Genomic DNA, 26,321 nt, shown 5'->3' with positions numbered 1-26,321 from the left:
CACAAACACAAAAAGGCTTCTAATGTGAAAATTCCTCACTTCACAATATTTTTGACAACATAGAATATTTTTTTCATTAATTTACACGTATAAACCAGGTCATGCAAACATTAGATCATTACTTCTTCCACAAGAGGTACACAGCATTAGCAAACAAAAAGCGCATAAATGAATTCACCTGCAAACTCTCACAGGGAGTCAAAGCAGCTCTTTCTGAAGGAGGAGGCTTCTGTACTTTGTCACATCTCTCATTTAGTCTACAATGAAATTAAGCAGTTTGTGTGAGGTTACATTACAAAGTTATATGCACCTCTTCTTCTATAGTTTTGTGTTACATTTTCTTTTATTCACCCACGTATAAAATATAACGCAAAGCAAATCTCAGTATTAAATACTTTTTGGTCAATGCCAACAGTTACACAAAAAATCAATGCATCCACACTTTAAAGAGCAGGACCACCATAAATGACAAGTCATTTTTTTGGATGGATAGATGTGAACATATCTGCATATTATCTTTCAGCTGATTTTAAAAATGCAATAACAATTAAAAATAATCAGGTTATTGTATTTGCATTGCAGTTAATGAGACTACATCATGAATAATAAGATATAAAAGAACTGAAGGGGTCCTTTCTTTGCACATGAGCATCTATACAGACAAAAACCTATACTGTGAATGCTTGTGCATTAAGATACTTTCAATTTTTGGTGTAGAAGATGATTCTGAGATTTAAAAAACAATGTGCACAGATGCCCTAATCCAGAATATCCCAGCAGAGGCTGCAATGCCTGACTTCCGAATGTCCTGAACAGGCCCCTCCTGCACAAAGAGCCACACTCCAGAGTCCTCCAGCTCACAGCCAAACAGCATGTCACCACAGACTCGCCAGCAACAACCATGAGGTTTCAGTTTTGTACAATATAAAGTGATGCAGTAGAAAGGTTTCTTTTTATACAATAAACAGCCATAAAATAGAGACCTTAGCTTTTTGTTTGTTTTTCCACATTTCAGAAAGTCCTGCAATAGCATGCAGATGTTGTGAACCCCTCAGGACCCAGTCTGACGCAGAATAAAGAGTCTGGGCAATGGACATTCAACAGAGCTCCCACTGGAGCACTGAGCACAGGGGACATGGCCTAGCTAGCAGGAGAAAGTAAAAACCAATCCTTTCCCAGAACCCTATGGCAAGCACCAAGCTTCCTCTAAACGATCATGCTAAAACATCCGTATGTTCTTTCCCAGTGATACCACAAGAATGAGAGCTGAGATACTGATTATTCTCAAGGCCAGGCTCAGGTCTGTGCCAATCAGGGCAGGGACTGGCAGCCCAATCCTCCTGACCTTCTTGGGAGTCTTTCCATGGTGTAGAATGCAGGATGGTGCCCAGTGAGAGCTGCACACAAGTGTGGATATGACTCCACGCTTCTCAGCAGTTGTCAAGTACAAAAACCTTCTGAACATATAACAGAAGAGCTCCAGACAGTGAGGTGGTGTGTAGGCAGACAATGAATAAATGAAATCATAATTATAAAAAGCCTTCTAACCACAATTGCATGCTCTGGTGTCATCTCCCCCGTAAATGTGTTTGGCACTTTTTTTTCTTCCTGAAGACTCACACAGATGCACAAAATCAGATTCCCTGTGCTAGCACAGATCCTTCAGGCCCTGGTACTTGGGTCAAAGAACCAGCTCCTAAAGCACAAATAACTGCTTTGTGGAACCAGAATGTCACTAATGAAAACATACATGGGCCAGTTAATTAAGATTATTTTTAACTAAAAAGAGGTTCTTAATTTTTAACGTGTTTCAATGTACAATAAAACAAGGGATGATGAGAAATCTCTGAAACACCAAAAATAATGCATCTCTAGCATAGAATTAAAAAAAATAATTCCAATAAAATTAAGCTCAAAAGATACTAATTGCAGTCTACAAGTTGAGAGCGTAAATCATAAATCATAAAAGATAAATGGTATTGGGTTACTGGCACTTGTCTGAATCTCTGGAAGAGATAAAAAATACAAGTGATAACATATCCACACTCTCACAATGTCCTGATATGCATCAAGTAAGATCAAAATTCAGGATTCAAATAACTTTTATATCTGCCTGCAAATTACTGAGCAGGAACTCAAGTGAAACACAAAGGGGAAATGATGAAATGAGACAGTCAGATGTTTAAAATCATTAATATATTCTTTAATTATACAGATGCAATGTTATCTCAGATCAAAGAATTAAAATATTAACTGAAACAAAATGGTTCCTTGTGTTTTACTGTGAGTATGCATGACGCAATCAAGATCACTTTCATGGCTCTGGACAACGTACTACTATGTCTTTATTATGCTAGCTGCTAAATTTCTTCTGTTTAGGACAGATCAATTTCAGGTGTGCACAGCGTTCTCCTTCCTTTACAGGAAGTATATGAGCCTCGCAAGGTCTGAGTGTGTCCTCAGGCACCATCAGAATTGCTCTTTTCACTTAGCTGCCTCTAAATGCATCTGAAAGTCTGAAATTAATGATGTGAAAAATATCATCCCACTTCTCGCAAAGAAAACCTCAGCAGCAAGACATTTACATCTTATGAATATGAAAATTGTCAAAACTTCAGGGCTATGCAAGAGTTGAAGGTAAAGCCAATGGCAACATAGAAAATGAAGCTAACCCCCTATGAAATGAGCTCTAAAAAGGAAAATGCTTTTTCTTAATTGTAAATTGGCAAAGAGATTCATGCACAAGTTTTGTACCTTGTTGCAAAAATTTCAACTGAGAAATGAGACTTCCTAGTAGAAGAAATGCTGAAACTACTGAATCAAGAATATACAGTATCTGGGCACTGCGTTGACTGTCTCAAGACAATAAGAAATAAAAAAGCAGCTATGATTGACAAGGTACTGAATTTCATAAACAGCCTGAAAATCATTATATTAGCACAGAAAATAAACTGGGCCTACAGTGACTGGAAATTTTCAGACTAATTTTATAGATAGATACGCATTGGAAGGGTCTGAAATCTGAAGAGAAAATAAATTGTAAAAACTAATGGTTCTGAGTTGTAAATATTTTTACAAAAATCATTCAGCATGTTTCTTTGTGTTTACTTAGCAGATACACTGGACTTTCAGTAAATGAAATATGAGGAACAGGAGGAACAGGAATGTCTGTTGATCTGATCTGATCTGTTGATCTGAAAAAGACAAATAGCAAAAACAGTAATTTGCTATTTTCAATTCAAAAGGCACCGAGAGATAAAAGGTTTACACCACTTTAACACAAGAAGGTACTTTAAAAACTTTAAATAGTGAAATGTTCTTGGTTAAACCGTTTAACCTGTAATTAAAATCTCACAGAGTCCAGTGACACCCTGAAGTTAACTGTTATTACATCTAATATTAATGAAATCTTCAAACACGTCATGGAAAAAAGGGTCCAAGCGAAAAAAAATGGATTAACTGACATTTTAAAATATAGGGGCTAACCACCTGAGCTGCCTGTTTAAGCAGTGCCATTGCAGCAGGTGTATCAGACTTACAGAGGATCTGATGGTATGTGTCCAACAACTCTTTCACACCATCTGTTCTTTGCATGTCAGTCCTAAATGGAGAGCTCATAGTACATTGCAGCAGACATTCAACTGCCGTGGCATGAGAGAACAGCAGAATCTCCAGTACTTACTTCATCTAAATCAAAGATGCATACATTCTAGATCCAGAAAGTTAAACACCAATAATCTTAAAATATGGGAAAAACTGATTGAAGGGGAAATAAAAAATATGAATCATGAAACCAAACACATTTATAAAAAAAACAATCACCCTATTGCCACAATAACACCCTTTTTCCTTTTAGGGGCCCCGATATCCTACACCTTCATTGGCATAATGTCCCTCCCCCATCCCTGGAATCTTTAAACAGCAGCTCCCTCTGCTGGAGGGTGCTGGAATAACTCTGTATTCCTAGCCAGACTGGGGTTCTGGGCTCCAGTGAAAGTGATTGTCACAATGACAATGACAGCTTCCTGCTCAGACCCGGCTGGCTGGATGGCAGCGGTAAGTGCAGTTCAGCAGCCCGTCATGCTCCTCACTCCCATCTGCAGTCTTGGAGCAGCTGCTGTCGCAGAGCGGTCCTGCAGTGACAAACAGAGTGACTGCTATTGAGAAGATGCTCAAGTGTGCAACATGTAAGACACAACAGCCTTCTGCACTTCTGACACTCTGGAACTTATGCGTTGCATATGCAAACTTAAAAGTACAGAAACACTAGGATTTTGCAAGAATACATTTGTTCACTTTTCTTTTAAAACAATAACACCAATAATACACAACTGTGGCCAAAAATGGGTATTGACACTTACAATCAAGTCAAAAAGAAAAAACTATGAATTCTGAACTGTCTACATGGCTTAGAGTACACCTGAAGCCCATTATAGTATAAAGGTTTATTTAATTTAATATCATCAATTAGGTAACAAACTATTTTTCTAGAATACTGAGGACAATGTAACAACCTTGTGATGATTTTAATAATTGAATAAGAAGTAACTGAGTATTTCCCCTGATACACACCTGATGAGACCCTTTTGTCTGTTAGACTGAATTTCCCTGATCTCGGAAGACACTTCCGCTGAAGATTCTCTATGGCTTGAATATACATATTTACTCAACATCTTAAGAAGACTTATCAGAAGAGAATCTGGGAGACAACAATTCAAAGCCCTTCTGGAATGTGCAGGAATAGTCACTCAATATGCCACCTACACTCACCTCCATCCTCCTCGCCCTCAGGCACCAGAAGGTCACCATGGCAGGGGCTGGTGGGCGTGTTCTGGCTTGGACCTTCCTGACTGGTCCCCAGCTGTAATCTTCGCATGTGACGCACCACAGCTGTGGCATTGAATGCTTGCTAAAAACAGGAGTGAGGTAAGAAATAAGACGAGTGGTGTGAAAAAGTGTTTGCCCCCTTCCTGATTTCTTATTTTTTTGCATGTTTGTCACACTGAAATGTTTCAGATAATCAAACAAATTGAAATATTAGACAAAGATAACACAAGTAAACACAAAATGCAGTTTTTAAATGAAGGGATGATTTAAATGAATTAAGGGGAAAAAAATCCAAACCTACATGGCCCTGTGTGAAAAAGTGATTGCCCCCTAAACCTAATAACTGGTTGGGTCACCCTTAGCAGCAACAACTGCAATCAAGCGTTTGCGATAACTGGCAATGAGTCTTTTACAGCGCTGTGGAAGAATTTTGGCCCACTCATCTTTGTAGAATTGTTGTAATTCAGCTACATTGGAGGGTTTTCGAGCCTTAACCACTTTTTAAAGGTCATGCCACAACATGTCAATCGGATTCAGGTCAGGACTGGTGATAAACCACAGTTGATTTATGTTTTAACAGGGGGGGCAATCACTTTTTCACACAGGGCCATGTAGATTTGGATTTTTTTTCCCTTAATAATAAAAACCTTCATTTAAAAACTGCATTTTGTGTTTACTTGTGTTATCTTTTTCTAATATTTCAATTTGTTTGATGATCTGAAACATTTCAGTGTGACAAACATGCAAAAAAACAAGAAATCAGGAAGGGGGCAAACACTTTTTCACACCACTGTATGAAAAAACACGATGTTTTAAGTCAAGCCAAAAAACAGTCCTTTTTTTCTTACACTTGATAGTCTCCTTGGGCTACACCCATACTGTAAAGGTATACTATTGCTTGGGGCTAAATCCTCCTTCATCATATTGCAAGCTAACCTCTCCATAATCTACTGGCTCCTGCAAAACCCTAATGAGAAAAATTCTTCATAAGCCTGTGTAAGTTGTAGTGCACACCTCAAACCAAAAATGCATCCAAGGAGGTACAATATTTACTGTCACTGCTGTCATTAAGAACAGAAAAGCTCACCTTCCATTTACTTTTGGCAAAGTTCTTTTTGATCTGTGCACTGACAGATTCATGGATATTCTTGTCCAGAGCTGTGTCCCCAGCAATCCTACAAATGACAACAATAGAAGAGACTTAGTTTCACCTTCTCCACAGAGTGACACTCAGTTTACTCTAATTTAGCAACAGATGCAATCAACTGTTTAACTCATCATTGACAAACTACAGTAAACATAGAATAATTGCTGTGACTCTGCTCTTAATTTGCTAAATCTTATCATTAACACATTTTGGCTAATGTGTCCTTAAAACACTTCACAGCACCTTTACAATGGTGAACCACAGTAAATGCTTATAAATGGCATATCAGATGTAGCTACAAAAACCATTATATGGTGATCACTTTTTTTGACAGAAACTTCTTGTTTTTACTCAGTGGAATCTCAAAATCAAGTATAGGGTCTAAAATGTATGGTGGTTTTGTTACTTTAAAAGGCTAATGATTCTCCTTTTTTTCCTGAAAAAACATTGATTCTTGTTTGAATGTCCAGTAAGTGGACATGTGAAAGTGTGACAGAAATTTCACATACCAGGGGTGCTGCAATGCCTGCTCACAGGTGTATCGCTTCCTGGGGTCCTTCTCCATCAGGTGAACAATGAAGTCTTTGGCTGAAAACAAAACATATGCCCATAAATACAGCACATCACACAGTTCTGAGTTTCACATTTCACTCGCATTGGACTGTCGCTTCTTTCTATGCAGCCTGGACTATACTGATGAAAGGCAATTACCACAACATGTCACTAGGTGTCACCTTAAAACAATTTTTGCTGTCTGAAGCAACAGTGGTTAAATCTTTAATCCTTCTAAATTCAACTAACTCAAGATAAAGAAAATGTCCTCATTGAACTCCTTTTGTCAAGTAAAATAGACAAACTATAGAAGGTCTTCATTTGTACTGTGGCCCCTCTACTTCTTTTATACTGGAGAAGCGCCTCGTGGTGACTTACCTGAGTCAGAGATATCGTCCCAGTACGGAGAATCAAACTCATACTCTGCTTTGAGGATCTGCTCAAACAACTTTGCATCATTTTCATCATAAAATGGAGGATACCCACATAAGCTGTACGGGATAAAAATATCATTATGAAACAGATTTCGATATGGATATTAAAAATATGTGACAGTTAAAATATTTCAGATATTCAATTAGTTTTTAATTCTTGGGTTCCATCTTAATAAATAACAGCTTTGACCAGTATTCTGCAAGTGCAACTGAGGGGTCATGTGGGATTAAAAGGCCATGGCTTTCAGCCATATCACCCTGCAACTCACTACTGGCAACCCACAGAAGCTAAGCAGGTGTGAGCCTGGTCAGTACCTGGATGGGAGACCTCCTGGGAAAAACTAAGGTTGCTGCTGGAAGAGGCGTTAGTGGGGCCAGCAGGGGGCGCTCACCCTGCGGCTCATGTGGGTCCTAATGCCCCAGTGTAGTGACGGGGACACTATACTGTAAACAGGCGCCGTCCTTCGGATGAGACGTAAAACCGAGGTCCTGACTCTCTGTGGTCATTAAAAATCCCAGGGTGTTTCTCGAAAAGAGTAGGGGTATAACCCCGGCATCCTGGCCAAATTTCCCCATCGGCTGTTATCAATCATGGCCTCCGAACAATCCCCCTCTGTGAATTGGCTTCATTACTCTGCTCTCCTCCCCACTGATAGCTGATGTGTGGTGAGCGTTCTGGCGCACTATGGCTGCCGTCGCATCATCCAGGTGGATGCTTCACATTGGTGGTGGTGGAGGGGAGTCCCCATTACCTGTAAAGCGCTTTGAGTGGAGTGTCCAGAAAAAGCGCTATATAAGTGTAAGCAATTATTATTAATTATTATTATTATGTGCTTGCAAGCATTCAGTACTGCTGGTGCAAATCTTCCAATCTGATCTGCCGTTACTGGGCTGTGCTACTTGTGACATGTGGCTGAATGATGGGTTGCTTGGAGGAGTCATCTTTGTTCTACCTTGTCTGATCCAAGATGTGAAAATCATGCAACTGGCTATTGCAGTATAATACAGTTATGGTGGGGTATAATAAAAATATAAATTCTTATTAGCAATCGTACATTCTTTAAAAATAAATCTAACCAGATTTTGTGTTCAAAGTACTTCTATAGATTTGCTTTATATAGCCGTGCCTGACTTGACTTGAACTTTATTGCCATATGTAACCGGTGCTGGTACAATGGAATTCTTACTTACAGAAAGTCTCTCAATTGTAAAACAAGTGTAAAAAAAAACAAACAAAACAAAGTGCAAACAGTGCATCAAGACAATGTACAAACAAACAATAGACAATGTGCAAGTAAACATGCAGACAGTTTGAATGTAAACAATACAGACGTGTAAACAATGACTGGAGACGTACAATAAATAAATTACAATGAGGTAGATGGTGATGGGGTAGGTGTGGTCCGAGGGGGATGGCTAAATGTGTTCGCCAGTCTCACTGCTTGTGGATAGAAGCTATTGAAGAATCTAGTGGTAAGTGTCCGTATGCTCTTATATCTCTTGCCTGAGGGCAGTGGGGTGAAGAGCTCATGCCCGGGGTGGTGACTGTCCTCTGTGATGGCCAGAATTCTACCACGGCAGCGGTCCTCATAGAGCTGTTTAATCTCGGTGAGACCGCAGCCGATGATCTTCTGGGCCATATTGACCATTCTCTGCAGTGCCTTTCTTTCTCGCGAAGAGGTGTTGCCATACCACACGGTGATCCCGTTGGTGAGGACACTCTCGATAGTGCAGCGGTAGAAGTTCACCAACACATGTATTGGCATCCCCCATCGCTTGAGGCACCTCAAGAAATAAAGGGGCTGCTGAGCCTTCTTCATGATAGAGTCAGTGTTCACAGTCCAGGTTAGATCTTTAGAGATGTGAATTCCCAAAAACCTAAAGCTGGTGACTGTTTCCACTTCCGTTCCATCAATACTGAGTGGGCTGTGAGTGTGTGGCCTGTGTCTCCGAAAGTCCACTATTAGCTCTTTCGTTTTCTTTATGTTCAAGTCCAGGTTATTGCTATGACACCACCTAAGCAGCTGTACAACTTCATCCCTGTAAGTGGACTCGTCATCATCACTGATCAGTCCTATTATAGTGGTGTCATCGGCAAACTTAATGATGCGGTTGTTGCTGTGTCTTGCTGTGCAGTCGTGAGTAAATAGGGAGTACAACCTTGGACTCAGACAGCAGCCTTGTGGGGTTCCAGTGCTCAGGGTGAGTGGTGTTGATGTTTTATTGCCTATCCGCACCACCTGTGGTCTCTCGATAAGAAAGTCCAGCAGCCAGTTGCAGACAGAGTTGCACAGACCTAATCCCCTGAGCTTTGTCACCAGTTGACTGGGTATGATGGAATTGAATGCTGAACTGTAGTCCACAAACAGCATTCTCACATACGAGTTCTTAGTGTCCAGGTGTTCCAAGGCTGTATGCAGAGCCAGGGAGACAGCATCATCCACTGATCTGTTGCTCTGGTAGGCGAACTGCAGGGGGTCCAGGGACTCTGTGATGGAGGAGTTGATGTGTGACAACACCAGCTTCTCCAGGCATTTCATCACCACAGATGTTAATGCTACTGGGCGGTAATCATTCAGGCATGCCACTTTTGTCTTTTTGGGGGTTGGAACAATAGTGGTTTTTTTAAAGTAGGTGGGGACCATGGACCGTGACAGGGAGGAGTTAAAGATGTCTGTAAACACTGTGGTCAGCTGGGCTGCACATGTCCTCAGGACGCGAGGTGGTATCCCATCAGGCCCTGCAGCCTTACAGATTTTCACCCTGCTCAGAGTCTTCTGCACGTCCTGCTCTGAGAGTTTCAGAACAAACTCGCCCTGCACACTTGGGGTCTTCTCAGCATTGCACGTGTTCAGAGCATCAAAGCGGGCATAGAAGTGGTTCAGCTCGTCAGGCAGGGATGTGTTGTTCGTGTCAATCTCCTGGCTGCAGCCCTTGTAGCCTGTGATTGACTGTAATCCCTGCCACAGCCTCCGGGTGTCAGCGCACTGCGTTTCAAGCCGCACTCTGTAGCTCCGTTTGGCGCGTTTTATGGCTTCTTCTAATGCATACCGTGATTTCTTGTACAGCTCTTCGTCCCCCGATTTGAACGCGGTGGATCTAACTTTTATTTTATTGCGTATGTCGTGGTTGAACCACGGTTTCTGATTGGGAAATGACCTAATTTTCATTTCTGGTACACAAACGTCGGTGCAGTATTTAATATAGCTGGTGACCGCGTCGGTATACTCATTTAAATCTGTGTCGGGAGCTCTGAATGCGTCCCAGTCTGTACTATCAAAGCAGTCTATTAACCTGCTTTCCGCCTCCTCAGACCAACAACGCACTGACCTGTTCGCAATGGGGGAGGTCTTCAGCTTCTGTTTGTACTCAGGAAGCAACAGGAGAGCGATGTGGTCCGACTTACCGAAACTCGGTTTGGGAAGCGCTTTGTATGCTCCTTTTATTGTTGTGTAGCAGTGGTCTAAAATATTGCCTCCTCTTGTCGGTACAGTGACATGCTGAATGTATTTTTGCAGAACTTTCCTCAGATTGCAGTGGTTGAAGTCCCCTACTACAATTGAGACGGCTTCTGGGTGGGAGTTTTCGTGCTTGTTGATAATGTCGTGGAGTTCGCTATGTGCTGCTTCCACGCAGGCTTGAGGTTGAATGTAAACGGTTGTGATAATAGTGGCGGAAAACTCCCTCGGCAAATAAAAGGGTCGACATTTTATGGTCAGGTGTTCTAGATTCGGCGAGCAGGATTTAGAGATTACCTTCACGTCTGTGCACCACTTGCTGTTGACCAGGAAGCAAACGCCTCCGCCTTTGTGTTTGCCGGTTGCTTGGTGGTTTCTGTCCATGTGGTAAACGGTGAACCCCTTTGGCTGGATGGCGGTGTCCGGGACGCATGCATTCAGCCAGGTTTCAGTGAAGGCATAAACACAGCAATCCCTCAGGTCCCTTTCCGCGTTGATCCGACAATGTAGCTCATCTATCTTATTGTCCAGTGACTGAACATTAGCTAACAAAATAGACGGCAGCGGTGGTCTGTGCGGACGCCTTCGTAGTCGCGCTAGCACGCCGCCTCGTCTTCCCCGGCGTCTGCTGCCCACCTGTTGTTGTTGTTCGCCGCATCTTTGTCTGATCCAGCAGGTGGGGTCCGGTACGTGAAAAAAGTTGTTTGATGACATTAAGGAGTCTGTCCTTAGGTTTAAAAGCGTTTGTCTATCATAAGCAATGACAGACATTGAGCGTCCAACACAAAACAAGAGTATTAACGTATAAATAAACATTAAAACTGACACACAACGAGAGAGCTTTCTGTAAACCGTCGCCATGTTTCCGGCGCCTTTGTCTTTATATAGCTTTTGTTTTAGATGGTGCTATTTCCCTGAGATCCTTGGGTGTTGAAAAAGCTACATGTACCAGGTTTATTTCTGAGTGTGTTTTCAGTGACGCACAATTGCAGTTCTTTGTGCCTTTTTCAGCATTTCCAGGCTCTGAGCCACAAAGCGCCACTCCCTGAACAGCGGATAACTGGGCCAAGCCAAAAGACCAGTCCTCTGCCATGACAAAGTTTCACACTCTGCAGCTTTCAGAGAGGATGACATCACTGTGTAACTGGCTCAGTGCATGAGTCCTGTTATAAATGCTGGAGAAGGTCCACTTTTTCCCCAATTATTCTTCCAGTTGATAAGTATTTTGTACTTTCCTTATACAAATGAAATTTAGAAGATCTGTATTATTGTAAGGCAAGGGACTGGTATAAAATCCTAGAGTAACAGAAATGACTGAGACAAAGTGACAGTTACATGCTTGTCATTTTACTTACAGAATGTATGCAATGACTCCAATGGACCAGCAGTCTACTGCTTTGCTGTAGGGTTTTTGTGCCAGGACTTCTGGAGCTGTAAAGCAACAATTACAAGGTATTTTCCAATTATTCTGTTTCAAAATCTCATGTCAACTTTAACCTTGTAACAATAAAATCATAACACTTTCAGATGAGTTATAAATTAGCTGCACTTGAGAAACAATCTACTATTTTTTCTACTTACATGTACTGTAGGTATTTAATTTAGCCAGAGCAACAATAAGCACAGAGGTACATTAGTACAAGGCAAATGAGGCCAAAATGGTCAGTTGCTGGTCACCTGGGAACATCTGGTTAGAAAACAACTGGTGAAAGAGGTAGAAAGGTACCAACTTGATATAGTCAGTCGAATCCTAAATGGTGGTAACTGGAAAGAATGGCCACTGTAATTTGACCCACAGTGGTGAGATATTGGACCATTGTGCTATTTATGGATTGCCAAACATGGATTAACATGTTTTAACACAAGGTTGCTTGTAGATGTAACTTATAACAAAGTGCCTGAAGATCAATGATCAAACTCATAATCATGTCATCAGACCGATGTTAGTATGGTCTCTTCAATGAAGAAAGGGACAGAACAGGTGATATGTTGGATCTGAAGCACAGGACCCCAACAGACAAGGAGGCCCAAATGATCAGTTGGCGGTCACCTACAAAAATCTGACATATGACCCTATGGGATAAGGTTTCACATCTCACCTGTGAAAGAACTCTTACATTGCAGTTGGGGACATTGAGTCTGAGTTGACCATAAAGAGGACCCCAGTCTTCCTAAAGAAGGCTATAAAAGGCTGTGGCCTCAAGAAGGTTGGTACCTGTCACAGTGGCAATACTTGGATCCACTGGTGGACATCAGTGGTAGGGTTGCTGTCAAGTAGAAGAAGTAACTTTCTAAAGCAGTACTGATGATTTGCAATTTGGCTGGGAGGTATTAGTTGGCCAAGCCAAATGCAGCTGCAATCCCAGAAGCAAACGTTTACTCCCTATTTTAGAAGCCACTCTGAAAATCAACAGGACATGAAACTTTAAAATGGAAGGAGAGATATAAAATCAATAAACAACATCACCCTACCTACATATCCTGGAGTTCCACAGGCTGTAGACATCACACTGCCAGAGCCCTCAATCTTGGACAGTCCAAAGTCACTGATCATGATCTTTGAGTCTTCTTCCATGCTGTAGTACAACAGGTTCTCTGGCTGAGAAGGTAAAAAATACACCTTACAATATGGTATTTGAACATATTCATTGAGACAAGGAAATGGAAATCCAAGGGAGCGTGACTCATTCAAAAACCATGGTGGTAGTAGTGATGGTGTGGGGGAATAACATTCAAAACTGAGCTCCTCAAGGGATTATGCTTTGTGTGGCTATGTATTTTCACATCTTACTGTCTGGGGCACACTGCCTGATTTTGACCTTTGTGATCCAAGAAACCGTCAAAGGTTGGAAATTCATGGATGACACTGAGGACCAAAAGGCAATGCAGAAAAGGCTACCTAGCCCTATTAAGCAGTGAGAAAATTACAGCATGCAATGCAGAGGGGGCAAATAATGGAATATCCCACCTGTGAGGAGTATTGTGTGTGTACTGTACCAATTCACTTTACTTATTGACTTATGTGTGTATATATAAATACACATTTCTGTGTGTTAATCCACACAATCGTTATTCTTTTCACCCACAAAACAATGACACAGGACATCAAAGATCCTACTAAAGATTTATTGATAACATTCTCCTTGTACACATCGGGATCAACATATGTATTGGAGAATACAGAGCATATTATAACACTGAATTTCAGCTTGCACATCTAATCTTCAACATACTGTAAACCGAGAACAGGAGGTTGGTGGGCGTCTGGAACCAAGCTACCCTGCCACATACTACACAGCTAAAGCTAAATGACTGCTTACTTAAATCCTTATAGAGACATTTCTAGGCAAAGTACTGTACAGTGGAATAAAAATTAAGTAATCCAGTACTGATTAACACTCCACTTCGTGCATACAATCTTAGAAGGAATTAATTAGTAATTCAACCAAGGATCCGTTTGTTTACACTGCAATGCACTGTACGTAATTAAATTAGCTTTTTTACAAGAGGAAACTAATGGGCTTAATTTAGATGTGCTTCCGACAGCCAGCATAAGTAAACAAATAGCCCTGGATCCTTTAAAGAGTACAAAGGTAGAAAAAGGAAAGAAACAAAGATCAGATATTACCTGACTTTCAGAAAATGTACACTTAATTGAACTGTACTTTTGCCTTGTCTTGGAATCTAATTCATGAAAAATGTATGAATAGCACCACAACATACAGTATATATAAAAAGAGAACTCAAATAGGATTGTCACATATTCTTTGTTGCCAAAAGCAAAGCTATTCATGTTCCAGATTAGGATTAATTAGAATAAATGTATTTGCTCAAGCACATTAAAAAAATAACACCTTCATAATTTTGGTCTTCACTCTTTTAACAATTCTATCCCAATTGTACTCGGCTCTTTTCTCCTATTTTCATAGTTAATCACATAATAATAATAATAATAATAATAATAATAATAATAATAATAATAATAAACTTTATTTTATATAGCGCCTTTAAAGGTGTCTTCTCAAAGCGGTTTACAGGATGACAATAACAATAAATAAGAAGAATACAACAATAAATAAGAAGAATACACAAGATAAGACACAATTACAATATGTAATTACAACAATAACAATAGAGGAGACTGTGGATGGTGGTACTAAGAAGAGCAGAGGGGTGAAGAATGGAACCAGTTAAGTAAAGGCTTTTTGTGTCAGTTTGTCCCATCAGTGTCAGGTTTGGTATGGATGTATATTTAAGTATCGTCAGCGTAAAAATGAAAGCTGAGGCCATGTGATCTTAAAAGCTGACCAAGTGGGAACATGTAAATGCTGAAGAGCAAAGGGCTCAGTAATGAGCCCTGAGGGACACCAGACTTAACAAGACCAATTTCAGACCTGTACCCATTGAGAGAGACAAAGTGACAGCAATCAGTAAGGTAAGATTTAAACGCATCAATGTAGTGCTGAACTGCTGAGAAAATGAAAAGTCAACCTACCTTCAGGTCCCTATGCACGATACCCATATCATGCAGGTACTTGACAGCATCCAGGATCTGTCGAATCAGTTTGCTGGCATCCTTTTCAGTGTAGAAACCTTTCTCCACAATCCTGTCAAAGAGCTCCCCTCCAGAGACTCTGTACAGATAAAAAAACAGTAAGTGGAATGTGGAGGACACAAATCCCTGCAGTGAAATCGTAGGCAAACTGTCAGCAGTGGGCCCTGCACTATCCCCCCAATTCCCAAACAGCTAAACAAAAAATCAGCAGGTGTGTGAAAGAGGATGCAGTAGATCATGACTAACACACAGAGTTTTACCTAAATTAATATTGGGGAGATAGAAACAGGATGAACAATAACCACTATGCATCCATACTCTGGTCAATGAACATTTTGAATCAAGTCTGTTTTAAGCAGTGCCATCTAAAAGTGAACATCCCTGTAGAATCATCAGTCTAGAGGCAGGATGTCAGATTCCCCTTCATAGATACATTTACACACCTCCTGGTTTTTGTGCTAATGATGCTCTCTGCCCTAATGTGCCCTAATCCCTAATGTGTCTAGCCAGCTGACAGATATTCAGGGCATTAGGGAAGGTGTCCAAGTTGTACAAACTGAGAATAATATGAAGGCAGAGTTAAATTCTTCATTTGCTTTACTAGCATTTTGCTGCCTTAAATTTTGAAAATTGATTTTTTCCTGAACAAAAATAGAGATTTTTTAATGAAAAGTATAATGATTTATAGTGGCATATTAAACATATACAGTAGTGTATTATTATCTTTTTTTTGCACTTTTAAATTAATGGCTTATTCACTTGTATGCAAAAGTCTTTTTGCTTGATTTTCCAACTCCTTTCCTCTACTGTATATGTAGAAACATTTTCTGGCAATCTGCTATGGAAACTGTAGTTATTTTGTATTAAGATAGCTACTAAACTTCATAATGGCTGGTCATGTCTAGTTGATACTAAGTTGTTGTTGTCCATGTTTTGAAAATAAACACAAATTTGAGATTTTTGCTAAATGACAAGGTTGGTTTCTTCTTACTCAATATAAGCTGCATTAATAACTGCCAAAGTTGAAATAATTGTAGAAAAGATAACTGGATGCTTTGAGTAAACTCTTGATGCTTGCAACAGACAGTACATACTGTATATTGTAACTCCTCTGACTGCGTCTAAAACCTTTTTGCAGAGTCCACATTTTTAGTTACTTTTACACTTGATTTTAAATACTTTTGCACTTTTAAAAGCATATAAAATCATGGAAAATCTACTATTTTCAATTCTAAGACCTGAAGATTGCCATGACTCTGTATTGGACAAAGTGGTCAGACTACCTCCCACAAATTTCTCATCTTCACATTATCTACACAGGTATAATATACATAAATTGCCTACAGCTGGTGACATGCTCAGGCTCTAGCCATGCTCTCTTCTGCAGGAAAAATAGCAGATTGCTAGATTTAAAAAAAAGTGTCATCCCCACCCCTATTCCAAACTCTTCTAACAGGCAGTATGGTGGCTCAGCACAGCCCCCAGCTCCTGGGAGAGAGACTGCTTTGATTCCAGGGAAATATTACTGCTGAAGGAAGGATAATTAAGTGGACAGAGCTGCAGAGACAATCAGTAATTAATTCATGGACTCGTTCGAACACTCTCCCCAGAGGCTCTTTAAATCTCAGTACAGTAAAACACCAAACATTAATTCTTATTCTGGCTGTCAGCTGAATGCAGATTTGTGGCTCATTGCCCACAAACATCATTGTCAATCTGGGATTCTGGATCTCTGTGAGGCAGGAAAATGGTTTTGTAGCACCTGTGCCATCAGAAGCTTTCTAATGTTCCTAATTAGAATCTTATCTTTTGAAGATTTTCTTTGTCAATACTGCCTGCCACTGCCTGACAAATCAGAAATGGAACTGGTGATACCACAAAATGCTTTTTTTCCATTATGTATGCAAATATGACAATAATACTACAGGTTGCTGACAAAGGCAGCTGAAAAAGGAAATATGATTACCAAAGATCTACCTTTCTTTGATCTACCTTCAGTCTGAATTAATCTTAATTAATGTATTCATCTTAATTAACTTTTATGTAACTTTGATATATCTAGCATTGTAAAACTGCAAAACAGATTGAAATAGAAAATATAAACTGTATAAGAAGTCAGTGCAAATTAGTTTCACTTAAACTATTCATTCTTAAATTGCAGTAATTATCTTAAAATGGTAAAGATTTTGTGATACTGTTGATTGTGATTCGTGATCTCTGCATAGTGTAATGTTTTCAATACTTCTATTTTTTATGCAATGGGAAATCAGTAAAGATAAGTAATCTTCCAGGGACCTGGAAGAACAAATATTGCATTTTTAACAGAAAATATAGCAAACTCCAAAAGATATAACCCATGGATCTCAATGAAAATTGCCACCACAGCTTATAAAACACCATTATCATGTCAACACACTTCACCACTCATTAAGGAGATCTAAAACAGGGGAGAAATACAATAGCATCTCTAAAAGCATCAACACCAGTGGTGGCATAGAAGAGAAAAATTGTCCACTGTTACACTCATACCACAAAGCAATACATGAGAAATGTGCACTTGACAGCACCCCTTGTGGCCCTTTCGTACTACTACTCCCGTCTTTCGTGAAAGGCTAAACAAAGAAAGGACTCTGACAAAGCACAAGGGCATCAGGAGGACTCTCCAAACACAATCATGCTATTGTTTCCTTTAGTGGGTGGAAAGAATCAGCAGAAGTCTGTGTAACTAATTATATGCCACACCAAACTGGGAGCCAACTGTTCCCTGGCTCTCTCCACTACCTGCCTTGACAGACGTAATACCATCTGTGATGCAAAGCCACAGTTTTCACTACACCTCTCTGCAGCAGTCTTCCATCCAAGAGGATTCCACACAAAAATGTGTCATTTACATAAATGAATCTCTTAAAATCTGGTCTATTTTGAGTCTCTTGCATCTTCTCTTTCAATTCTTCTTTTGAATTTTACATTTGTAAGTGTTACTCTCACTTACCTTAATATTGGGCATCCTTGGAAATTAATTCATTTTACTAAGGCCTGGTGAATCAACATTTTCAGATGGTCCTGTCTCTCACTCTGTCACTATTGTGTGTTTTTATACAACATACAAACTGCCCATATATGATCACATAAAAATCTTAAAACATTATGATTTCAGACTTTCAATCTACTGTAGCTAAGAAAAGCTTAAAACAAAAGAGAAGAACAGCACTTACAACTGCATGACAAGGTACAGGTGGGATTTGCTCTCGAAGATGTCCTCGAGCGTGACAATGTTTGCATGTTTTATTCTGAAAGAAAGAATAATTAAACCATCACTAAAGACATAAACAACCCATAGGCAGCATACCTTATATTTTCAAATGAAAGAGAAAAGAAAAGGCTCTTGCTGAAATTATTTGAATTACATTAAATCTTCTGTAAAGATCTTCTGCTCAGTAGGTATAGATTTACAATGAAGTCATACAATACTGGTATTGACCATTGATTATATAAACCTCTTATTCAATAATTTAAAAAAATGAAAAGGGTTTTCTTAGTCTAACAAAGATTGCTTAGCTGTTAGGAACACATGGCCGTTGGTAAATACACTAACTGACAATTCTAATAATCTCCCCCAAACAGGAAGATCAAATCAAGCAATAGGAGGTACTTCCTGAGTTTCAGAACCTTGTGTGGAGACAAGGACAACATCCCTGCAGGGGCTGCCTCTTTTGTCTCATTATCACCATTAGGCCACATCTTATAAAGAACACTGAAATAGGTTTGACAAGTGAGCAAGGAACTGCCAGCATGCTTTTTGTTTTTTGTTAAATGGAGTAAATAAAGGAGTGACTGCCTAGACAAAGTATACTACTGTATACAGGATCCTTGTGAAGCTTGTTGGCTTACTCAAACATCTGTTCAGTGAAAACTACCCATGAAGCAGAACAATCAGGCATGCTTAATAAGGGAGGCAACAGAGAGCACACTCCCATGGTCAATGATGATATACAGGACACAAAAATCCACCCATGTAAAAGTTTTTTGATGTTCAGAAGAACTGGTGAAATGAATTACATTATACTGTGAAATCATCTGAAAACAGGCATATAGTGGATAACAAAATTTCAAATTTCAGCTTTTGTTCATGTAAAAGGCTGAATCATAATGAATAAAGGGTATGCACACTTATGCAACCAAGGCATTGAAAGGTTTTTTATTTTTAATTATTTTTCCTAAAAATTATCCATTTGTTTTTCACTTAAATATTGTTGGTTAGAAGATCTTATTAAAGTTGAAAAAAGGTCTGACATGATTTGTCTTGCTTTCAGCCTTTATATCAACAAATTTATATAAATTGAAATTTCAAAAAGTGTGTATACTTTTGATATCCACTGTATAAAAGACCAATAACATTATATTTTCGCATAAACTACTTAACAACTCTTGAAAATGAAAACATTTGAGATTTCATCCACAGATGCATGATATGCATTTTCAAACTGATACCACCTGGAGCTTAAATCAATTTGTTTAATGTCATACATTTAGAATTGTCAGTAATGTTTGGTTATAACCACCTGATTTGGAATTGCCAGCAGTGTGTTTTTCACGTCTCAGCTTGCCGCTGGCAACCCACTGACCGCACACAGTGGAGAATGAGGAAGAATGGAATAATGAGAATGTAGTCAGACTCTTCACACTTGCCTGTCTTACATCTATCTAAAACATCACAGGAGGTTCAGTGACAATTGGAAGAGAGGTGCATCCCTCAGGGACCACATCACAATTACAGGGATCACTGTGTTGTTGATACCAGGGAGAACCTTGGCCCACCCTTCCCTTGATAGCACTTAGATAATTGTTCACTGCCACTTGGGGAATGCCAATTACAATCAGGGAACCCGAGACACCTGGATCATAAAGCTCAACCACATGCTTTGACCAACTGAACCATTTGGTAACACCAATAATTTAATACTTTTTATTTCTTCTGAATTCTTTTAGTTCTACAAAAAACTTGAAAAACATGCTGAACACTCTCATATTGAGCACGTGTTGATTAAATGTTGTTATTTTTTAAATGTACAACAAACCCATCTAACCTGAAAATATCACAATTCAGACATGAGTTTTGAAGCTGATCAGCTTTCATTGCTTTCATCACTTGGACCCCTTAGCTCAACACTCCTTGAAAGCAAACTGGCTTTCAGTAGAAATTTACTGCAGAGTTGAGTCACTGCTTTTGTAGGTGTCAGTATTTATCTCAGATTATTGACTCGCACGCCCACTCTTATTCCTGCTGAATGGTGCTGTCAAGAAATTACAGCAGTCATGTCCTTGTTCCTTCAATACCTATGAGCTTTTGTGTAATATGTAAAGGCATGACACAAACTCAGGACAATCTGCAACTACATACCAGAGGACATTGACTAACATTATGACTAACAGTCTGTAAAGTTAGGCACAAATTTAAAGGACCTAGAAAAGATATAAACTAATCACAACTAAAGCTACCTACAACTTAAGCCAAGACTGGAGGTAGAGCACAGTTAATAACAAGGCATTTAAAGTACGCTTCCTAAATCTTCAAAAGGTACAATCCAAAAACACAGAAATTAAGCTGCACCAAATACCACTCTCTAGGTCCAAATGTCGGTGACTGGAAATAACTTCCTTTACTGCATGTGGCTGTAGTGGACAATACAAATATCAACAATGTCGATTGCAAGGTTGACAAGTGGGTTAATTTGTTATCGGAAGGTCTTCTGATCAGGCCTCTGCCACTGGCTCACTATGACATCAGAAGAGTTACATGTGCTTTCTGCTGTGGATAAGACATCAAGCCAAGGTTCAATATATAGTGAATATTGTTCTTGCCAGTCAGTTTAATCATATTTACTGTCAGCATAAGTGTATGCCAAAGCTAATGCTATTGAGGATATCCAAAAAATGAATTTTCTTTTCATCTGATCATAAGACATGGTTCCAATAGTCATTCAGATGTACTGTAGCAAATTCAAGGCTTCTTCGTTGTCACCTCATATATTCATGCAGGTGATGTCTAAACTAACTCGAACTTTTTTCCATTATTTTAATATAATGTCTTAAAAGTCTTAATATTGAACCCTACAATGGAAAGCTATCTCCCATCTCCCATAGCCCATAGCCATCTCCCAACTTCTGAAGGTTACCTTCGAAGAGCTCTCTGACCATAGCCATGATGATGAATGCTAGTACTGTACAAAATTTCTCGTGTGTATTACCTCCCTTTATAACCCAGGGAAACAAGACACCTTTGGAGGTCTCTATGCAGTTCCAGACTTCTTCCATTGCACTTCCAAAGTGCAGAATGTTATTACAGACTTAACCTCAGTGTAATCATAAGTAACACTCAGAAGTGTGAATAAATGTGACCGGAATTTTTGTCTGGAATTCAATTATAACAAATAGTTGTTTTTAATGCTATTACAGTTGCAGCACAAAACATTTAGATTTGTTTATGCAAGACATTATACAATCTGTAATTCATTGTTATATGGTGTTTTGTTCCTAAGTCATCAGGATTATAGATTGATTTGGAGGATCCAGAAAATTAGACTCTATTCAATCAACATAATTTGGCTCTTAAAGGACACCCCAGCCCTGCCAAGGAAGACATTCTCTTCTTCAAGATCTGTTTTAACAATTTATTTCTGATTTATCTGGGAATTTCTAAAACCAAGACAAAAAATTGTCCTAGTGATCTATATCCACAGTACATTCTGCATGTTATAAAGCAATTTAGAACCAGAAAAAAACAGCAAAAAAGAAATGTAATGATCACAAAATTGTATTCCCCAATATAAAACACTTGTCATGGATATGAAACGAGCAGGAATGAAAGGTGAAGTACTGTGAGCTTGTTATCTGCCACTGCCTGTAACAAGGCCTGTAAGACAACTATCACCAGCACATAAAGTAGTACAAAATGGCAAACAAAACCTGCTGATAGCTATAGCAGGACTCTAAAAGAAACAAGAAAAATCACTGGAACACACACCTAACACATTTACAGGAATAAGAGATATCATCATAAACAAGATCCAGAATTCAAAATCTGTGATTCTGTAAATAGCTATCAAATATGTGTTTTTTGTATTGCCGTTACAGAAACTGCCATTACCGACAATGAGTTAAAATATTGTTACACTCCTACACTCTCCTTTTGTCCTGCTTCTTCAAATACTGTATATAATTGTGGCTGTTTCATATAATAACAAGGCAGGGCTTACAGGAATAGGACTTTAAAAGTGAATGAACTTGTTATAGAATCATTATCTCCAGCCCACATTCCTCCGACAATTTCAGTTACAGGAAAAAAGTGAGATGTCCCCCAACTTTTTTTTTTAAAAGTGATTGATATTATTTTTCTGTTATGCAAATCCGTGCTGAAAAAATGAAATCAGGAATATCATTACATACAAACCTATAAATGTGTCCAACAACACAGTGTAGACAAATTTGTTGTCTTCTTAAATCTAGTCTCCCTTCATAAATTCAGTTTTCCCTTAAGTCCCTAACTATGTAGCTTGTGGTGGAAATTTCTGACAAGATTTACTGCTTCTTACATCTTACCGCATTGAGGCAATCATAAAAATAGAATAGAAAGTATAAATTACTAAGCAATTAGATGAAAGAGAAATTACTAAAAGTTTGATATATGACATGAATTTGGTTATAATGAAAACACCATTCAAGCAGAGGGAAGGAGAGGTGGCACATCTAGAAAAAAACTATTCATTTACAATGGATGATCTCAGCCTTTCAAGTAATTAACTGTGTCAAAACTCAGTTTAAAATACTAAAACTCTAAAACCCTTATTCTTTTCTGGCCACCTGGTGTCACTATTAGGCCACAGATAGATCAGTGGATGAGAGTGCACTGGGGAAAAATATACACAACACAAAAACTTTGTTTGGCATGTATCACTTTTCTTGAGTAATAGGAAGTATGAAACAGGCTTAGTTCCAATTAAATTAAACTTGAACGATGAAGCCTTCTTAGAAAGAGTTGCTCTTTCTATGTACCAGGGGACATGGGGGTACAGGAATGCACACTGATATCAAAGGCTTAATAATAATATCATGTAGGTTCAGGATTCAGCACAGAAATCACATGGATGATGATGTTTACTGTATCATATAATGTGCCTGTTCCATTCACTGCTTGAGTCTATTTAAAATTATACCTACCTACCTACAATCTACGGAACAGCTATGCCAGAAGGCTTTACAACATCAACCCCTCACAAAAATCTTGCTCTTAATATTTTAAAGTGTATTCCAACCTATTACAATTATATGGCAGTGAAATGGAGCTCAATTACAGACCAGAATTACATAAGATGGGACAAAATTCCCCATTAAACCCCAGCTTACAGAGTTTTATAAAACATTGCACATGAGCAGAAATAAATCAACAAATAATTTGTAGAGGGCTGAATTTAGCTGATATCCATTAATAACATGATGAACCCAGAGAAGAGTCCTCTAAGTCCTCTAGGAGTCCTCAACTGATCCTTATGCCCTGAGGAACACTGATACAAACCATAGTTAACAAACCAGAGTTAAACAAATCACCAACTGGGACACATAAACAAATACAAATTGGAATGTTTCCAGGCCTAAAAAGACACAAAAAGACACTTGCTAAGTACCTGACCAGGGGAAGAGAAAACAAGAAGAAACAAAGTACAGGCTCAGTGACCACAATACTGCACCAACAGTTAAATCCTCGTGTAACAACACCTTGCGGTGCACCAGAACAGACAAACTATATAAAGAAAAGGTCTAACTGAAAGAAACTGCCCTAGGTCTCATGATGGTGTAAAAATGCATAAGATATAGGTTTGTTGCAGTGTTGTGTAACTATTTTATAAATGCATTGCAGTCCCTCCTTTTTATTTACACACCTAGGAATTGTTTAAAGGTCAAAAACATAACATAAAACATAACTGAAGGAACATATATTAACTACTCATGTTAATGACCAGGAAAGAATTCTGGTGAGCTTTGGTGCAATCCATAGCCAATATCTAAGTGTCGATTCCAGTACGAGCTGCACAGTGGCACCTACTGTAGAGCAATAGGCATTACCATTTGCTAATGAGTGTTCTAAATAAATGAGCACTGGGGTCAGGTACATAAATTAAGTGTGCCAAAAAAATTCTGTGTAAAACGTTGTCACAATAAAAAGTAATCTACAGCTGACTTTTTCCTTATGATTTGGAAATGCTTTTTACATGAAGAATGTTTTCAATAGAAACTACAGTAAGTAGTGTTAAAGGATATACTGGCTATCCTGTCTACAGAGAAGCCTGAGAGGACGACAAAGTACAAGAACAGCAGGACTTCAGGTGTTTGTAAAAATGCAGATTCTCACAGTGCTTTAATTGCACTTTATTGATTGAGTGACAAAAGAAAACAGGAGTATTATGCTTGGAACACAAAGATGTCTAATCTCTCAGCATCCTGTGTACCTCCAGACCCATGTCAAGGCTAAATGATTGTGAACACTATGAATCCAGTCAGAAAGAAAACTTAACAGCCTTTATTTGACAAAACAAAACACAGATACATCACCTCACTCATCCAATATGAACCAAATCAAAATGAAGGAAACAATTAGCCAGTGAAACCTGAACACCACACTTCTGATATTCTATTAGAAAACTTGTTTCAATGCATCAAATGACTCTGTTCTAGCACACTGGAATAAAATTATATTAGGTGAGATCTGCATCAAACATATTCGTCATGGCACTTAATATTAGTCCAGATACCAGCAGCTAAGATCTGTAGTAAATCCCCAAACTGAAGCAGATTAATTGCACCCTTCCATGCTTATGGGGCTGGTGGTGTTTAGGGGTGGCGACTAAGGCCCCTGCCAGAGCTACTGAGCTCACAAAAAAGAAACAGATAATAGCCATCTTGGGTATAATACTCCCGCATATGGTATATTGATTTCACATCTGTTGGTCAGACTGGTGTCATGAAGGAGCAAATCATTTAAACTAATGGCAGGAGTCCCAGTTAAATGCTGTGCTCAAGAAAGAACTAAAGGCTTTTAATCTAATTATTTCTTCAATTAATAAAATAACAGAGAAAATAACAACCCCTTCACAAATGGTGGGAAGACTGATCCAAACCCAGATTGGGAGAGATTACACAGTACGCAGCATACTGGCTGGAAATGAATGTCTTACAACAGCACACTGTAGTAGCGCAGTCATTGTGCGCAATTCACATAGCCTTACTTACCAATATGTAACTATTCCAGCAAAGATTTTTAAAAACAGTACATTCTGCTTTTTTTATTATGTTAAATTTAAGTAATTGGTTCATTCATAGAAAAGACAGAAAGTCTTGCCATACGCAGAGCAACTACTCTAATCATTATAATAATCATGTTCAGTGTTTCACAAGAAAATCAACAGAATTAACCACAGATTGTTTTCTTGCTCTTTTACAAAATAGCTTCCTACAGATTGGATGTTAAGAATCCAAAAGCAAAATATAAATATAAAATTGAACTATAATGCGTTGTTTTACTGTCAGAGCAGCAAGCTGGCTTTACCAAGAGTTTAGCTACTGAACAATATTCTGTAATACATAACATGTTGGGATCATTTTATTTTACTTTAAAGAGATTTTTTAATGCAGAGGTGAGTGGTGGAATTTCACAGTACAATGATTTCATGAATAAAATAAGCAGCACCACAATCTTCAACCCAGGAATAGAACAAGCAGTCGAGTATACAGTACAACACGAGCAATCACATTCTCTCAGGAGAAACTGAATATAAAATCTTTATAAAAACCTTAGGTCATTTTAAAAAAAAGTAAACATGGATTGATTTTTAAGAGGCTGTAATAACTATTCAGCTGTCTTTTCCCTTTCACACATAACACAGCTGTAGGGAGAAACTACACAATAGCCAAGCCCATGTATCCTCTGTAACCATGACAACAGCACAACTAAAAATAGAACAATCTGCGGTAGTTCTGACATTTCCGGTACATAATTCCAGACATTTTAATGATAGATACTACTTAATCATCATGATAAATACTGTTACTATTATTATAACCAGTATTATTAGATTTAATTAGCCCAACACCACTAATGTTAGAAAGATGCATAAAAATACTAAAAAAGAGATCTTACAAAACTAAAAATCAGCCTAGTCTGCTTGCATTTTATAGCATGGTTGTTGCTACTACATTAATTTTTTCCTGCAAACCTGACAGCCTCTGCATCAAACCTTGGGGAGTTCCTCCAGTTTCCCCTGAAGAGAGTCTGTATCTCTCAGGCATACACTCAC

General features: G+C 38.8%; 1 protein-coding gene across 2 annotated transcripts in view; it reads right to left on the bottom strand.

Annotated features, from left to right (window-relative positions):
• Positions 1–2,177: 2,177 nt before the first annotated feature.
• camk1b (calcium/calmodulin-dependent protein kinase Ib) overlaps positions 2,178–26,321 on the bottom strand; it is a 93,194-nt gene continuing 69,050 nt past the window's right edge. For both annotated transcript variants that reach the window (XM_088636162.1, XM_088636163.1), the window contains exons 4-12: positions 18,189–18,263; positions 14,914–15,052; positions 12,891–13,017; positions 11,774–11,849; positions 6,905–7,017; positions 6,484–6,562; positions 5,915–6,002; positions 4,771–4,909; positions 2,178–4,133 (exon numbers count right to left, since the gene is read on the bottom strand). In XM_088636162.1, the coding sequence (XP_088492288.1) occupies positions 4,030–4,133; positions 4,771–4,909; positions 5,915–6,002; positions 6,484–6,562; positions 6,905–7,017; positions 11,774–11,849; positions 12,891–13,017; positions 14,914–15,052; positions 18,189–18,263 (940 nt within the window). In that variant the 3' untranslated portion in view covers positions 2,178–4,029. The remainder of the gene's footprint in view (positions 4,134–4,770; positions 4,910–5,914; positions 6,003–6,483; positions 6,563–6,904; positions 7,018–11,773; positions 11,850–12,890; positions 13,018–14,913; positions 15,053–18,188; positions 18,264–26,321) is intronic.

The sequence above is a fragment of the Lepisosteus platostomus genome, chromosome 6 (genome assembly GCF_059453375.1).
Source record: "Lepisosteus platostomus isolate fLepPlt1 chromosome 6, fLepPlt1.hap1, whole genome shotgun sequence".
Taxonomy (NCBI): Eukaryota; Metazoa; Chordata; class Actinopteri; order Semionotiformes; family Lepisosteidae; genus Lepisosteus; species Lepisosteus platostomus.
This window is presented reverse-complemented; position numbering and strand designations above follow the sequence as displayed.